At 53.2% G+C, this 17,869-nt stretch overlaps 1 protein-coding gene across 1 annotated transcript in view; it reads right to left on the bottom strand.

The window, feature by feature from the left end:
• Window positions 1–653: 653 nt before the first annotated feature.
• The window catches only part of LOC105860090 (FERM and PDZ domain-containing protein 2), a 94,043-nt gene continuing 76,827 nt past the window's right edge, over window positions 654–17,869 (bottom strand). The window contains exons 27-32 of the mRNA XM_076009668.1: window positions 16,774–16,921; window positions 14,952–15,166; window positions 11,893–11,991; window positions 6,955–7,298; window positions 2,810–2,975; window positions 654–818 (exon numbers count right to left, since the gene is read on the bottom strand). Of these exons, the coding sequence (XP_075865783.1) occupies window positions 654–818; window positions 2,810–2,975; window positions 6,955–7,298; window positions 11,893–11,991; window positions 14,952–15,166; window positions 16,774–16,921 (1,137 nt within the window). The remainder of the gene's footprint in view (window positions 819–2,809; window positions 2,976–6,954; window positions 7,299–11,892; window positions 11,992–14,951; window positions 15,167–16,773; window positions 16,922–17,869) is intronic.

The following is a 17,869-nucleotide window of genomic DNA, read 5'->3' as shown; positions in this document are numbered from 1 at the left end:
GGGACTGCTCTGGGCACCAAGAAGCAGACCGAGAATAAGGCCCAGGCCCTGTCCTCCAGGAGCCCCAGGTTAATGAGAACAAAGGTCAGTAAACAAATCTACAGTCCAGGTAGTAAGTGCCGTGGCAGAGACGGCGCAGAGCACCTGGAGCAGGGAGCAGCTTCCAAGCTCAGGAGAGCACGTGGCATGCGCCAGGGGGCACGGCGGGCAGAGCAGTGACCCAGTGCTAGGACTGACTCTTCACACAGTCAGACCATGCACAAGCTTATTGACTTTTCTGGAACCTCAATTTTCTCATCGGAAAAAGTGGACGGTCAAGAAGCTTGCAGGATAGTTGGGAAGCTTAAACTGCACAATTCTGATATGGCCCTTCCACGGCCGGGTGCAGGGAGCTTCAGCACATCGAGAGCCGTGCTTACTGCTGTGACTGCGATGTCTGTGACAACAGAGGAGCTAGATGGAAAGGCCCGGGAGGAGTCGGGAGTGACTGGAGCCCGCGACCTTCAAAGCACTTTGTGCAGGGAACAGGTCCTTTTCTGAGCGCTGAAAACATGCCCATTTAGAGAGGCAGCCGACTGGAATGACATTTACTCCCCACGGAAGGACACAGGAGGCAGACGAATGGTGAAGCTCATTATCTGCAGGCGCAGCGGTCAAAGAACAAGCGCTCCGGCCTGCCAGGGTCGCCACGCATGCCCCTTGATTAGAAAGAGCAGCCGGTGCAGGCGCCAGCATTCGGCACAGCGCTGCAGACATGCAGAGAAGGTGCTCAGAAAATATCTGGCGAAAGTCTGATTAGAGAGGATGAGAGGGGAAATCTAAGAGAAAAGCACAAAGATTTAGCTTTTCACCAGACACAGGGATCCTGGTTCATCAGCCTCCTTTTCCTAGCCCCCCACTCCCCCACCCCCACCAATCAAAGGGCTGCCTTTGTCATGTTCCACTGCCCTCCCTTCCCTTTCCTTTAAAAATCACTCTGGCGCCTACCCACAGCTACAAAGCCCTAAGCCCCAGGGAGCCCGCCCCTCCCCAGTAGAGCCAGCCCAGGGCGGAGTATCTGTCCCAAGCTGAGCTTCACTGAGACAGAGACATTATTTCTGCTCATGAGAGCTACAGGGTATGTAAGAGTGCACTTCATATAAATATATATGCATACTCGTGTGTATAAAAAAGAAATTATTCTACAAGAACTAAAAAGGAACACTCACTTTCAGAAAAAAAATTTTAATTGCTGAGCATTTGGAGGGAAAATTGGTTTGAAAACTTTGGCTGAATTATGTAGGAACTGCACTTTCTTATAAACATAGGAAGAAAATGTTCACAGAATTTTGTCAAAGAATGGGCAGTCTGGCCCCGGCCCAGGCCCGTACCCGTCAAGCAGCAGCCCCTGCCCCCACCTGAGCGCACGGAGCCTGTTGAGAAGGTTGCAACACCGTGTGCCTATCGGCCAACACAGCCACGCGCTTGTCCACGCCTCACCTCTCAGCATGGCCCCCTCCACCCTCCTAACACGCTCCTTGCTCTCTGGTTTCCATCAGGGGCTCCAGCTACGGGCTCTGCCCAGACAGAGACCTGGGGACACCATCAGCCTGAGGGGCCAGAGGCAAGGCAGACTGCCTGAGGTGGCTTGGTGGTCCCAAGGGTGAAATCCTGGCCACCACCCCACCGCAAGTCAGGGAGACAACTGGCTTTCCTTCTACCCTTGCCCATGTGCCACTGGGCTGCCCTTGGAAATCCCACCTGGAGCCTGACTGGGCGCAGGGAAAATGTGAACAGGCACAGGAGGCTGTGTTTGTCCCAAGGCAGAGCCTATTTCATGGAAGGGACAAGACTGGAGATCTGGGAAATTTGATGAAACAGTGGCATTCCTTTACAGCAAGTCCTGATGTCCTGACTCTTTAGGTCAGAGTCCCTCACCCTGGGCCCAAGGCCAGCTCAGGGCATCTGGAGCTAATGCAAAGGACTCTCATCAAGACCCTGAGCTCAGAGCCCTCTGCTCAACCCCTGGGTACATGCAATGACCTCAGCTTCCCCCTGCCCTGGTTCCCTGCCTAGCAAGCTGGAGACAGAAGGAGACTTTTATAAACAGATGGTAACTAGAGAAGAATCTAGAGACCCCACATGGGCCCCCTGCCCAGCCACTTCCCCAACAAAGCCGGCAGGGCCAAAGAACAAGGGTCTCCACCAAATCCTGCAACCTTTTAGCAGCTACTTTTCAGGAAAGGAATCCCCGTTCAGCTCGAAGGGCAGTGGAATCCTTCTGAATGTGCTGCTGGCTACTGGATATTTAAGAGAAAAAACACTGTGCCTAATTTCCCTGGACAGCTTTCCTTTAAAGATGTGAACCACCAAAATCATCTCCACCTTTCAGGAAGACAAATCAAATTAGCAGACAGAATTTCAGGCTTAAAATATGAAGGTGGCCAGGCGCAGTGTCTCACGCCTGTAATCCTAGCACTCTGGGAGGCCGAGGCGGGAGGATTGCTCAAGGTCAGCTGTTTGAGACCAGCCTGAGCAAGAGCAAGACTCTGTCTCTACTAAAACTAGAAAGAAATTAGCCAGACAACTAAAGATATATAGAAAAAATTAGCTGAGCATGGTGATGCACGCCTGTAGTCCCAGCTACAGGCTGAGGCAGGGAGGCTGAGGCAGGAGGATTGGTTGAGCCCAGGAGTTTGAAGCTGCTGTGAGCTAGGCTGATACCACAGCACTCTAGCTGGGGCAACAGAGTGAGACTCTGTCTCCAAAAAAAAAAAAAAAAAAAAATGAAGGTATTGTAATTACCCCATATACTTATGGTTAAACTCACAACAAAGTTTGGGTTATGTGTCTCTTTGTGTAAGACTCGACTTTCTCCAGTTCTGCAGCAGCAGGCCCTGCCCAGATGTCCGTTTGCCTTGGTGATGCAGTTGGGCACTCCAGGCCTCTGCTCCTGCCAGCTGAGTGTAGCGTTTAGTAGGTTGGATTTAGTGTCTCTAAGACATCATGGTAGACAAGTCCAATGGACTGCCAGATTTGAAGCTCAAATTATAAACCTGAGCTGAAGATTGATATTTAGGATTCAACAGAGTGAATCTGTGTTTGGGTATAGGGAGGCAGCTCCCCTGGGAGCCTGTCAGTGTGCAAAGAGAACCCTGCTGGACAGCGCCAAGTGCCCAGCCTGCCCCAGGCTCTGCTCTGTGTTAGCCCACTGCAGTTCCTGGCAGGCACCTGCCTCACTCACTCCCCTCGGCCACACCACACTCTGACCCAAGAGCAGGCATGACACCCCTCTTCAGGCAGCCTCATCCTTTTCTAGCTCTGCTGATGTCACACCTGGCCTGGCAGCTGCAGTTGAGTGAGACCTGTGGCCTCCTTATTACCCTTTGCTATTCCAGGAACAGTAGCCTACCGCCACCCCAGAATGTGTGCAGCAACTTCAGGGTCATTTCAAGGAGTCCAGCTTCATTTAACATTCTTAAATGACCACGAAGACTCATATCATCACTTTCACAAAGTGATACTTGCAGAACTTACATGCATTATACTTACATTAGTTTAGTAATAAGTGCTAGGCAGAGAGAGAGGAGAGAGAGAGAGAGAGAGAGAGAGAAATAACCTTAAACATTTTGCATTGACTGACTTTCCACCCAATGGGTATAAGCCCGGAAGTGCACATGAGTGGGAGAATTGACTCTTCCATCCCTCAGTCCGTCTCTCTTCCTATGGGGCCGGCATTTAAAGATGAACATTTTGCATACACTCTAGCCCATAAATGCAAGCCTCCAGACTATATCCAAGGTTTGACCACAGAAAAAGTGATCTGCCCACACAAAGGGAGCAAATAACATTACATCTTCCAAAGTGATGTTCAGGAGTAATGTGACTTGATGTGATTTTCACCTTATGCTCCAACTTTAGAAACTAACCTCGTATAAGATGCTACTCAAGACAAGCCCTCCCCTGGTAGGAACACAATCCCAACTTTCCTCCACAAAAATGTACTGTACTGCTTTGTTACAACGTGTTTTATAAAGATTTACTACTATATGGTAAAATCTCTGGATATAGAGTGCAAAAAAAGAAAAGAATGGGGAAAGAAAAGTAAAATCTAGTCTTCTCCAAGAATACTCTGGGTTGTTAAGGTGCTGACAGCCACTTGGCTGTAGGAAGTAGCCACCTGGCTGGTGGCAAGTTGTGGCAATTTGCTGGGAATTTCAATTGATAAGACTTGTTGTTTTACTGGAAATAGCTCAGAAACAGGAAAGAAAATGGACTTGTGTTGAATTCCTGCTGTCCGTTGGGCTCTGTAATAGCACTATACATGTGTTATTTCTTTTGACCTGTACAGTACCCTGTGGAATTGTCATGGTCTTCCTTTATGTTTGGGAAGCTTCAAGCTTGGGGAAGTCAACACTCCACATACTAGCAAGTGCTAAAGCTGAAACCCAGCTATGGGATGGAGAAGTTTGTGCTCTCTTTCTTCTAGACTGCAGAAGAGTTTGACTCACAAATGCCAGAAACGAAGAGGCAGTTGGCCAGGGCAGCCACCTCTGAACTGAGCTACAGACATTTCTAAGTGGGTCCACAAAGAGCCATAATCCCACTTTGGAATCCTAATTCTGACACTGAGCAGGTGCTGGGGGAACCGTGTTCAGCGACTGCTGAGCATGCGCTGTGCTCCTTGCTGTAGGGGCAGTCCCAGCTCTGTGTGCATTACATGCACGCTCACTGTTGGAGGAGAGGCCGGCATGGTTTGACTCTGTCATTCAGAGAAGAAGAAAGGCTCCTCCGTGGGAAAGAAAAAATAAGGTAACAATAAGCTAGGAACTGTGAGCAGGCAGAACACTGTCATCACCAGAACCGCCACAGGGAGGCAGGTGCTCGGGGAGGTGTTGGTCATCTCAGGAGCCAGTGCTGAGGACAGCAAGGCTGCCACCCATGGCTACTTGGACCTCAGGGGGCTGTGCAACCAGCAGGGGCAATTACAACAGGCTGAGGAGTCGAGTTGAGGCTCTGCTGGAATGTTCTGGACGAGCCCTCAGGACTCTTGCGTACCTCAAAGAAGAGGCAGCCCCTCTGAGAATTGACAGATTTTGGACATCTGGTATACCCTTGCAAGTAGGAACACTAAGCCAAACTTAATTTGATTCAGAAAGACAAGATGTGATGTTTCTTGAAGAAAAAAGGGAATGACAAAAAGATAGGAGGAAATAGGTGTCGAGACTTGCAAGTAGAAAACATAATGAAGTAGATTTCTCCTCAATTTAAGGAAGCACTTTCTGATCAACAACTAGATGTTGACAAAATAGGTCACCTCAAGACGTAGCAAGGTCTGCATTTCTGGAGATATCCGAGCAAAAGCTAGGACCCCTTCTTCAGGGGTGTTACAGAGCAGACTCCAGCATGGACTATGAGGTTAGAGTAGATCATGTTTATATTGAACAACCTGTAGTCTGTGATTTAATGAATGAAGCAGTGACTGCCATACTAATAATTAATTTAAAATACCATTTTTAATAACTGTTAACTATATTAGATTAAAGGCATATGGCAAGTCAAATTCCTGGCTTGTACCTAAACCCAGAGCCAATTTATAATTCAGTTTTTAGGGTCTCTATTCATTATTTCAAACTATCTGGCATTAAAACCTTTAACAATCCAACCACATGTCGCGGGGCCTACAAGGAAGCATAATTCTTTTTGTATGTCCTATAAGATCATGCTAATGGTTGTCCTTGGATAAATCTCTGTAAGTTAATTCCTTTATCATTTTATCAAGTATATCAATTACTACCTAGACTGCAATTGTGAGGAACTATAAATACACCTGTGTTTACACATGATCAGACAATGAAAATGAGTATCACTGATGAGTGTGCTTGCCAACCCTGTTCTACTTTGCAAACTATAACAGTTAGTTTTGTTTGGCTGATACAGTTTTCTTTAAAAATTGTATCTGGGTGCTTTTAGGGAACATAGCCCAACTCCTATTTGTCAAAGCTCTCATCGGGCCTAACTGTTCTGTGCCCCTGCTTCCCACTTCCCAGGGATCACTGTCCCTATGGATCTGTTCTGGTCATTCTTCTTGAATGACTGCCCAGTAAGGGCCATTTCACCTCAGCGGGCTTATATGGTGTCAAACACAAACCATCGTGTGCCTTCCTTGCGCCCAGGCATCAGGCTGGCAAATGCCTAGAAGCAGTACCTCACTCTGCATCGGTGCCCCTCCTTTCTGCCCCAACAGGTTTCCAAGCACCTTGAGTATGTGTAATAAGTCCCTGTCAAACTAAATTAAAGAGTATAATTCCCATCAGAACAGGACTGAGAACTAGAAATACTTACAGGTGGATGGGCACAAAAATGTAGACTAAGTTGAAAATGGCTATTAAAATGAATGTTTCAGTCTGGTTGCAACGATACAGATGTGTGGGGGTTTTATTTTAAAAAAATAAAAGGTGGTGTAGTCAGGCCTGGTGGTGTATACCTGTAGTCCCAACTACTTGGAAGGCTGAGGCAGGAGTATTGCTTGAGCCCTGGAGTTCGAGTCTAACCTGGGCAAGATAGCAAGACCCCATCTCTTAAAAAATAAAAGCTGATATCAACAATAAAGCATTATATTAGCAATAGAAATGAGGGTGCATAGAAGAACTTCTTTCTTACTACAGTGCTTTAAGAGGCCATGAAGGAGGTATGACAAATACTTGTGTGCTGGGAGAAACCCCGAGGCCTGCCATCTGTAGACTCCGAGACACATGGGAGACGGTCGTGGTCTGGGTGGGTTTGCTTCCCCAAACGCTCACAAGCTGTGGTTACAGCAGGCTCAGACCTCACGCTTCTCTTGTGCCCACCTCCCCTCCCAATGCCTAGGGCCGCGCTGGGCACAGTGGCATCTGAGCAGAGTTCCTAATTGCTTGAGTGTCATTTTCTACCAATGAAATACATACAAATGTCTGCAAATGTGGTGATTCTTACCTTCCAAGTCTCCTGAGATCACAGACTGAATAGCAGCTCTGCCTGACATCCTTTTCCAGAGAGGTGGCCGATGCTGGTGCGCCCCTTCCCTGGTGAAGGCTGCGCGAGTGAGGGGCGGGCTCTGGAGGACGCATCAGGGACCCGGCCCAAGGCCTCTCTCCGTCTTGGCCCCATTGCGCCTCCCTGATGGCCTTTTGGGAAGACTCGGGCCTGAGACCCAGGCCTGCCCCTGCGTCTGGGGAGGTGCTGTCCCTCCAGCTGTCCTCTCGATCCAGGCTGGGGCTCCACTCTGAGTCGGCGCACACTGCCCTGGTGAATCCTTTGTCAGCTGAGAGTACAGGTGTCTATTAAAGGAAACACTAATTATTACTGGCTCCATGGTGCACACTGAGCAAAATCTAAAAGTTGCTTCTCTAAAAACTAAAAAGCTTTTTTTCCCACGCTATGGTAGATCAGAGCAGTGACAAAATGGGCTTTGGGGTCCGCCTACCCCCGTTAGGGTCCCAGCTCCTTCACATGTGCCCGCTGGGCCTGGGGCAACACACTGCAGCCCCTTAGCCTGGGGACGTAGGAAGCTCTCAATAGGTGTGAGCGTTATTTTTTAATGAAAAATATTTGCAACATTTAGACAAACATGAAAACAGGAGACAAATGTGAAAAACAATGACTCTTTATCCCACTTTCCAATAAGAGGTCTTTTTGAAGTTTGTCTTCACCTGCCACGACTTGCCTGTTACCCCCCACCCTCGCCCCTATGCCCTTTCCTGGGTCTCCTCCCGCTCCAGTCAGGCGTGGTTTGCCTGAACTGCTCACATCACTGTCGGCCCACCATGACCTGGGGCCACTGCTCAGCATCTGTAGAAAAATGGTCGCGCTTCAGTGGAAAACCGCGCATCCCTACAGCACAACCTTCTGGCTTATCTGCGTCCAGCTGTGTTCACTGTCCTTGAGCTATTTTACAGCTCTATAAATTGTATAAGACATTCCTATAAGAGATTCTATAACTCCTAACTCTATAAGAGATTCCTTTGAAATCTCTTTTGAACTCATTTTAACATTTGCCTGGTTCCCTCATTGAATGAGTTAAATAAAATCCTTAACATGTGTTCATTTTTATCTCTGTACACGAGTCATGATTTCCTGAAAATTATCTTTTAGCACTTGCACCCTGTGACCTCCAAATGTGCACATTTATGCAATTATAAATCATAAACACTACTCTACTGCTAGACTATGGACATTATAAATGGTATACCTAAAATCAAAACTTGAAATGCATGAGATAAAAAAATAAAGGGAAAGGGCATAGTTTATCATATTTTCACACTCTTTGGGGACACTGCCAAAATCTCCTCTTTAATACTTCCTCTCCTGCCAGCTCATCACCCCCGACTCGGTCTCCAGCCATCCTGCCGCTCAAGGCTTCCGGCGCGCACCGGCGGCTGTCCCACTCCCCCCGCTCCCCACCATGCACGCCCTCGCTGTTCCCTTCGCTCTGCCCGCTCCCTGGCTCTCCCCCATGGATGGTCCCAAACAAACCAGGAAGACCCTGGGCTCCTGCCCCTGCTTCCTCGCTGCCTCTGCCACGCGGCCCCTGCAGATACTGGGTTTTAATTTTAGTCCTTGCTGAGACCATGAGTGGACCTCACCCTGAGCTCAGATGGATGGCTGTAGATATCACACGGGCAGGAAAGACTTCCAGGTCAGCTTTTTCTATGTCCTTAGTAAATCCGGTTTTCTGCTTCCATGCTCTCTAAATTATTCCTCATCTTCTCCCCGCCCCTGAGCCTTGCCTGCCGTTTCACAGTGCGAATGGACACATTCAGACGAAACCCTTCGTCTCCTCACAGCACCCCACTGACCAGCCTGCACCCCACCCCAACGTCACCCTTACCTGCCCACCACCCGTCCCTGCTCTAGTTCATGGCAAACTCTCAGACGAGTGTCCCCTCTCACTGTGTGTGCCTCTGTCTCCTTTCTCACAGCCGCCCCGCCAGCCTCTGTCCTCACCACCCAGCTGGCAAGCTCAAAGCAGGCTCTCCAGTGACCTGTATCTTTCGAAAGCCAAAGGACAATTCCCTGTCCTCATCTCACGCTCTCACTAGCGTTCAACAAAACGCCCCGTCTCCTGGAGAGCTTCCTTACTCGTGTGAGTCCGTGGCGCTGGCTGTGAGCTCCAGCCCTGCCTGGCTTTCCCGCCACCTCCCAGGCGTGCTCCTCTCCCGCGCTCCCGTCTCTGTGCCAGGCCTCTCGGTGTCGGGGTGGCCCTCGCTGACTTCTCAGCCCTCCCTCCACTTTGCCTGTCCTCTCTCCCAAGGTAATCTCAACCACTTTTTCTGGCCCTGACCTCATACTTTTTCTCCACAAGCAGCTGCCTAATAGACACCTTCAATGGATACCCTATAAACATCTCAGTTTGCACGATCTCAAGTACTACTGCTTCCCCTCCATGCACCCCAAACTGCCTCCCTCCCTGTGAGCAGTCCCTCTCTTGCTAGGTGGTACACCATCCATCCACAGTTTGCTCACACCAAGCCTGGTTGCTCTCTTTCCTCGTTCCCATATCTAGTCCAAAAACAATCTCATGGACTCCACCTCCCAAACATATCCCAAATCTGACTCCTTAACAACAGCTCTGCAGCAGCCTGCGCCCAAGCCACGATAGTGACTCACCTGGATGGCTGCAGGCGCCTCCTGCAGTCCTCTCTGTCGGCAACCCGAGCCATGCGGGCACCTCCCTGCTTAGCCCTCCACCATGACCCCCGGCCCCTTGTAGCCAGGGTGGGCGCAACGGAGCTACGGCCTCCCAGGCCCTGTGTGACCGGCCCTGCCTGCCCTACTGCTTCTCCCCGCATCCACTCTCCCCTTCATCAACAACAGTCCAGGCACACCTGTTGTTTTTGTCCCTCAAACCTCCAGGTTATTCCTGTCCCACAGCCTTTGCAGTTGCTGTTCCTTCTGTCTGGAATAGCCTTATTCCAGATGTTTCTATAGCTGCCTCCTTCTCATACCTGCCCATTCTAGCTATGGGCTAAATGTTTATTCCCTAGAGCTACTGCCCCTTGGTCTTCAATATGACCACCAGAGCCACAGAAATGAATCAAAATCCCTCTTCCACGTGGCTGTCAGGTGTACGCAGGGAAAGTGGATCCCCCATACCTCACCCCAAACCCCACTAGCTCCTCTGGGCTCTCCTGGACAGAGCTACTCTCCAGGACAGAAGGACAACTTTTCCCCTGGTATCTCCTAGATATCTCCTAGATATCTCAATGAAAACACAGGTCCCAAGCCCCTAGGCCTGATCTTCGTGGGTGTGACATGTGGCCCTGTCACCCTGTTCCATCACTTAACACCGTTGCCATTGTCTACCTTCTTGCGACTTCCTACCTGCCAGCAACTTCCAGGCCCCTTTCCCACAGCTCAGCTCTCCCCAGAGTCTGTGTCAAATGGCCTCTTGGAGTCCAAGCATGAAGAGGCTCTGGGTCACCAAGTCCCCTGTGCCGTCCCTAGTGACTGTCACACTCAGTCATGATAAGTGCTCAGTTTTATCCACATTTTACAAACAAGGAGTCTCGAGGCCTCGAGAAGTTAGGCAACTGTCAAGGCCTGTGCAGCAGAGCTGGTATAGGTGAGCTGGGTGCCCGCCCAGATGCCCCTCCATGGCTGAGGCCCTCCTCCCGCTGCCAGGAGAGACAGCTGCTGATGGCTCCTAGCCAGCCCCTCCCCAGGAGCTGCCTCAGCCAAAGTTAGGTCCCTTTCCTTGGGGCAGCCCACACCCCAGCACTGGTAGACTTGGGGGTCAAAGGCACGGGCTCTCCTGCCCCACTTCAGGCCAGCTCAGAGGGGCCATCCCAGCTCCAGAGCTCCCTGTGGGCTTAGTGGAGGCCCGGTTGCAGCTTCATGCTGACCTTGCCTTCTGCCGGCCCAGCTCCCCTCACTCTCTCGGCCATGTTCTCTAAAGCCGGTCCCATAAACCTCCTGCACTCGAATCTCTGTGGCAGAGTCTATTTCCTGGGGCTTTGCAGAGGCCATGGTGATAGGTAATTTTATGTGTCGACTTGGCTAGGCCATGGTACCCAGATATTTGGTCAAACATCAGTCTAAGTGTCACCATGAAAGTATTTTTTAGATGTGGTGAACATTTAAATCAGTAGACTCCGGGTAGAGTTTATGACCCTTGGTGATGTGGTGGGCCTCACCCAATTAGTTGAACACTTTCAGAGTAAAGACTGGTCTCCCCCAAGGACGAGGGAGTTCTACCTCCAGACTGTCTTTGGGCCCAAGCTTCTGCATCAGTTCTTCCCTAGGTCTCCAGCCTGCTGGCCTGCCCTATAGCACGTGGACCGGCCAGCCCTCGTAATCATGAGCCAGTTCCTTAAAATAAATCTCTCTCTCTCTCTCTCTCTCCATACACACACACACACACACACACACAAACACACAACCTCCTATTAACTCTATTTCTCTGGAGAAGCTAACTAATAAAGGCATCAAGGTAAAATTCCCAAATGTTCTGTTTCCAACGCCTCTTTTCTCTGCACTAGACCACACATGCCTGTGTATGCTTTAGGAGAGTGAATATATATCCTGTTTCCACTTCATTTCTCAGAATGGAAATTCTTATTGGAAATTCCCTTGGTCTACTCTCCTGGCTCCTGGCTCCCCCTCTCCTATACCTGGGCTACCGGAGAGCCTGGCCGTGAAGTTTCACAGCCCAGTCTCACGGTGGAGACATTTACAGGAAGACGCAGATGTTGGCGAGGCAGAAGCAGGGGGAGGAAGGAGGCTCGCTGAGTGTTGAGGGGCAGCTCTTTCAGCTCCAGTGAGAGGAGGTGGCACTGCACCCTGCCTAGGAGCAGCGCTGGGCTTCTCAGGAGCCCCAGTCGGGAGGGGGTGCCCGGCAGGACTCGCGTGAAGAGGGCAGATGCTGCATCTTACCTGCCAGCCCTGCTCCATGTCAGGCAGCGCACCTGGAGGGGGTCGGCAGAGGAGGAGCGTGACTTCCTGAGGGGCCCCACGCAGTAAATGGAGCACCTCCTACGAGAAGCCAAGATCTGCGGTTAGATCTGGGGCTGACATCACCGGGGTCTCCTCCTCCGTGCTCCCCACCATCTCCCAGGTGCTGGCTCCCCTCCCTCCACCCTGACCCATTTCTCAGCTCCAGGGAACTTTACGGGGCAACACCATGGCCCTGATGTCCGAAACCCAGGGAACCAAGGCCAGTGGCCTGTGGCTCCCACAAAGGCGATGCTCGGACGCTGCGTTGGAAACGGCCAGGCCTGCCCACGGCCTCTCCGGGGCAGAGTCTACCAATGCCAGTGCCTTTTCTCCAGAGAGAGAAAGAGCGAGCCAACAATGGCTGGTCTCGTCTCAGTCTCCCTCCCCTCCCAACCCCCCCCATTGTGGAGGCCATCATTCATGTAGCCCCGCAACTCCAATGACTGAACCCTGACACGTGGCTCTGGGCATCCTGCCATGGCTTGGCTTGGGCTCTGGGAACCTCTCACCTGTGACATTGCAGTGACCTCCTCTCTGCTCCCTGCCTTCCCAGTGGCACCCACCTGCCTGCCCCCACACTGCCCAGGGTGGTCTTTCCAAGACGCAAATATGGCCCAGCCCTGCAACCTCCCCACCCCGCCGACTCACACTGTCCTCAGCACGAGCTCCGAGGCACAGCGCACGGGCCTGTTCCTACCTGCTGCTGCCTCTGGTCCCAGCCCACTCTATGCCACCTGCTCCCACAGCCTAAGCTCCCCTCATGCTGAACCTCTTGCTCCAAGCCACCCTCTCGATGTCCAGGACACGAGGTTGCCTCAATAGCTCTATTTCCCATCTAGACTAGGCTGTCTCAGCCTCTTGGCACCCCTAACTTTCAAGCTGGAGAACCCTTTGTCGGGACGCCTGTCCCGTGCATTGCAGGATCTTCAGCAGCGTCTCTGGTCTCTACCCACCAGATGCCTGCAGCACCCATCAGCTGTCTCTGGACTTGGTCAAATGTCCCCTTGAAGGAAAATCATCCCTGCTTGAGAAGCACAGATGCCGACGCCCCTCAGTCCCTGCCCCGCCGCCCAGGACTCCCGAGGGCTGTGCTCCCTGGTGTAGGCACTGCAGCGCGGCTCTCCTCCCGACACTGCTGCTTCCTGTCCGTGAGCGCCAGACCGTGTGGGCCGTCTGCCTGTGCTCGGGCCCTCGCAGAGTGGCTGGCCCAGCAGCAGTCCCCAGAGAAGCCCTGGACCAGCGCACGGGCGGATGAAGCCACGGCCTCCCCACCCGAACACCCGCCGTTCTGAAGGCGCCTCCTAGCCCGCCCAGAGCCGTGTCCGTCTCGTCGTCCCTCTCTGTGCGCTTGGAGCCACCCCACTCGGGCTGCATGAGGCTTCCCGCTGGGCCCAGCCAGGACAAGCGTGGCAGGGACCAGACGCCGGGAGGGCGGAGGGCAGTGTTGCAGCCCGGCTCCCGCCCCCGCTGCCGCGGGACACTGCGTCCCTCAGCTGCGGGCACGCCTGGTGCCAGCAAGGCCCTCCGCCGGGCTCTCTCCGCCTCTGGGGCTGGGTACTTGCTTTTCCCATTCCCTCTGGGCTTGGGGGTGAGTAACTGCACCCCGCTGTTCCCAGCCCGGGGCCACCACATGCCCCCCAGGCTTCCCAACAACCTGCCTACACCTTTATTAAAAGCCCCTGAAATGACTCAACTTTCTGACTGACATGAGCAAGACCTCCCTCATTGAGACTCTGTGCTATGAGCATCGAGAAGAGCTCGCTTCCTACTCTCGCCCTTTCTGTTTTTATCACAGGCAGAGCCATCAGCGCGGCGCTCCGCCAACAGCTGTGACTTCAGCAGAGACACGAGGGGCAGCAGAAAGGGGCGGCTCACGCCCCTCGGCCCACGCCCACATCCCGGTCACGTTTTAAGAGACATCAGCCAGCACAAAAGCAGAGTTCTATCTTCGGCGTCTCTGATGACCCCAAGGAGAAGCGAGGCTCACTCAAGGGCAGGCATTTAAGAAAAGAGGTGGGACATAAACACAGAGGGCTCTGCCAGTTTCCTCTGCGTGATCCAAGCCCCGGCGCCAGGTGTGATCCTGCGAACGCAGAGCGTGCCCTGCGGTGGGCAGGCCCGCCCCCGCACGCCAGGGCCCGCCCCCGCACGCCAGGGCCGCCCCCCGCACGCCAGGGCCCGCCCCCGCACGCCAGGGCCGCCCCCCGCACGCCAGGGCCCGCCCCCGCACGCCAGGGCCCCCGCACGCCAGGGCCGCCCCCGCACGCCAGGGCCCCCGCACGCCAGGGCCGCCCCGCACGCCAGGCCCACCCCCCGCACGCCAGGGCCCGCCCCCGCACGCCAGGGCCCCCCCCGCACGCCAGGGCCCGCCCCCGCACGCCAGGGCCCGCCCCCCGCACGCCAGGGCCCGCCCCCCGCACGCCAGGGCCCCCCCCCGCACGCCAGGGCCCGCCCCCGCACGCCAGGGCCCGCCCCCGCACGCCAGGGCCCGCCCCCGCACGCCACGGCCCCCCCTGCACGCCAGGGCCCCCCCTGCACGCCAGGGCCCGCCCCCGCACGCCAGGGCCCGCCCCCGCACGCCAGGGCCCCCCGCACGCCAGGGCCCCCCGCACGCCAGGGCCCCCCGCACGCCAGGGCCCGCCCCCGCACGCCACGGCCCCCCCGCACGCCAGGGCCCGCCCCCGCACGCCAGGGCCCGCCCCCGCACGCCAGGGCCCGCCCCCGCACGCCACGGCCCCCCCGCACGCCACGGCCCCCCCGCACGCCAGGGCCCGCCCCCGCACGCCAGGGCCCGTCCCCGCACGCCAGGGCCCGCCCCCGCACGCCAGGGCCCGCCCCCGCACGCCAGGGCCCGCCCCCGCACTCCAGGGGCCCCCCCTGCACGCCAGGGCCCCCGCACGCCAGGGCCCCCCGCACGCCAGGGGCCACCCCCCCCCCCCCCGCACGCCAGGGCCCCCCGCACGCCAGGGCCCCCCGAACGCCACCAGGGGCCTCAGCACCTGGAAGACGAGGCCTTCCGTGGGCCTTCCGTTCACGGCCAGGATGATGTCACCAGCTGCGATGGCCCCGTTCTCCTCAGCTGGCTGCCCGGGAAAGAGCCTCTTAATCCTCACGAGGTCACTCCTGAGGAGGCCGCAGCTCTCCTTCTCCGTCTGCACGAAACTGAACCCCAAACCATTGGCGTTCTTCCTCAGTTTGACTTCGAACTTAGGACCTGCATTGCGGGATGTTGATAAAAATAAATCCTTCAGTAGAGTGCAAGTGAAACTGAGCAGCCTCAAACCACAAATTGTCAAGCAGACAGATTATTTGTTTTACATAAAAGGATTTCAGGTGCTAATTTTATGACAGAGTCCATTATCCATGTTATAATCAGTGCTGTCCAATAAAATGTAATGTGAGCTGCAAATACAAATCCAAAACGTCACTTCAGAGTTTTCAAATAGCTACATTAAAATAAAAGCAAAACAAAAAAACTAAGCAAACAAAACGTAAAAACAAAAAATTTTTAAAACAATTTAAGAAGTAAAAGAAAATAGGTTAAACTTTAATTGCACATCTCATTTATCATTTATCCCCATATATCTTAAATATTACTATTTCAACATGGAATCAATACAAAAAATTATTAATGAGATATTTTACATTTTTCTTACAAACTACGTCTTCAAAATCCACTATGTATTTTGTCCACCAATTTGTCCAATTTCAAGTCCTCAATAGCCACATGTGGCAAGTGGCCACCACAGTGGACAGCACAATTATAGATACCCAACTACATTTATATGTAAAGATATGGTTGATAGACACACACAACATGCCCTTGGCATTCAGTAAAACTTGTAAAACAAAACAGGTGCCTCTGGGCATCAAAGATGGCACCAAGGTAGTCTGGTGGCCAAAGAGGGCTCTGGGCCTCCCCTCTGTCTGCCTCTCAGAGCCCAGCCAGCAAACAGCCCAGAAAGGGACAGGGCACTGACTTGCGAACTGACTAAGGCAAGAACGGAGGTTCCTGAAGCAGGTGCGGTGTGTGACCAACTCTGCCATGGCCAGACGGGCTCCTTGACTCATTTTGGAGGAAGTTTCCCAAAGGCCCCCATGGAGAGTGCAGGGGGTAAGGACAGTGGGGAGAGGCTTGATTTAAGCACAGTGTCCCCTCCACCCCACCCCATCGCTCAGCCCTCACACTCGAGCTGCCTTGCCCCTTCTGCTGCAGAACCAGAAAATCTCTATGAAGGTACTGAAAAACAGCTGAGCTCCAAACCACAAAGTACCGAGGAAATAAACATTTCCCTAGCAGGAAACAAACTCACAAAGGAAGTGCAGAGGGGCAACCCATCAGAAGGCGTGCAATTATGCCCCTTTAAACTGACGGTGGGCTTGCTTTTTAAAACGATGCTAATAACAAGGCTAGACTGCTGAGCACCTTCCTCTCCTAACCTGCCTGGTTATTTCTCCGATAACTTTGTTACGGTTGCCTTGGCTGGAGCCACATGTGTCTGCAAATGCATGACCCTTTACCCCCAATTTCATCCCAAATACCCACACACAAACATTAACCTTCCGCAGCTGATCCGAACACTGAGGAAGGCTTGGAGGCAGAACTATGCCTGACAATCACTTGGGGATGATGCATCTGTTCTCCAGAAACATATTCCGTTAGACCGGCCTCCGCCGCATCAGAAAGCCGGTCACATGGTGACCGCCACTGCTTGCTTTCTTTCGAGAACGCAGAGAAGCCTTCCTGCTTTCCCTTTTGACTTGACAATTCAAAAGCAGCACGCGATAACATGATAATAGTAGCACTCAATTCTCTCTTACCATCTGTCACCGAGACACAGCTCGAGGTCCTGCCAGGCAGGGCTGTTACCAAGGAAACAGCCACGTGTTCATCTCCGATCCTGTCATTAGCAGAAGGACACTGCTGTGCGGTCCTGGGGCCTCTTCTCTCTAAGACCAGCCTTGCGACCTACAAGGACAGGGTAGACAGACTCGATTCACACTTCGTACGGCAACCAAGAGGCACCCCCTTGACTCTGCAAATTCCTCTTAATTTTCTGATGCTTCCAGTCAGCTGCTTTATTTGAATCTCCCATCTAGCCTTTTGTCGGGATCCCGACTGTCATCTCCAACTGCTATTGGACAAGTACACCTGCAAGTAACACATGTCCCTCCTCTTCAGCACACTCAGTGCCGAACTTGTCTTCCTCCCCTCAGTGCCCCTCATTTCTGCCTCCTCATTCTGCCTAAAACATTCCTCTGCTTGCATTTGTTCCCTCAGATGGGGAACCATGCCCCATTAACCTTCTAGGGGCCACGTGTGGAGTGGCTCAGCTCTCCTGCATCTGGTCTAAGGCTTTCAGGTTCCCCGTCAGAAACAGCTCCCCAGTGCTCCTCCTCCACCCCTCTCCCACTCCAACGTCCCGCCGGGCCGCGGCAAGCTCCAGCCGGCGTGGCTTGCTGGACCCTGGCTGTGCCTTTGGTCCCTCCCCATGACGGCTGCCAGTGAATTGGTCTAAACACAAATTGAGCGTGCAACATTCCTGATCGAAAGTCTCTAACATTTCCCATCACCTAAAACCCAGACCCATAGCACAGCATCCCGGGCCTATGCCAAATTGCCTTCCCCCTCCCTTCCTGATTTGATGTCCCATGCTTCTTCCCACTGTATAACACTGTCACCCAAAGCACAGGGCAAGAACCAGAGACTAGACATGACACAGAAGCTCTTTAGAAATGCAAGCTTCCATTAAGGGCCTCGGACCTGTCTCCATCCTCCTGCTGCAACTGTCACCCAGCACTTGGTCCAGGATCCCTGAGTGACAATTCTTACCTTTTATCACTGCCAGGAGGCCAGCCAAGTATCCTCTCTGGCCATGTTCGTTAGCAAGGTGTAAAGCACAGAGGATGCTAATAA

Source organism: Microcebus murinus, chromosome 14 (genome assembly GCF_040939455.1).
Source record: "Microcebus murinus isolate Inina chromosome 14, M.murinus_Inina_mat1.0, whole genome shotgun sequence".
Classification (NCBI taxonomy): Eukaryota; Metazoa; Chordata; class Mammalia; order Primates; family Cheirogaleidae; genus Microcebus; species Microcebus murinus.
Note: the sequence above shows the minus strand (reverse complement) of the source record. Positions and strands in the feature narration are given on the sequence as shown.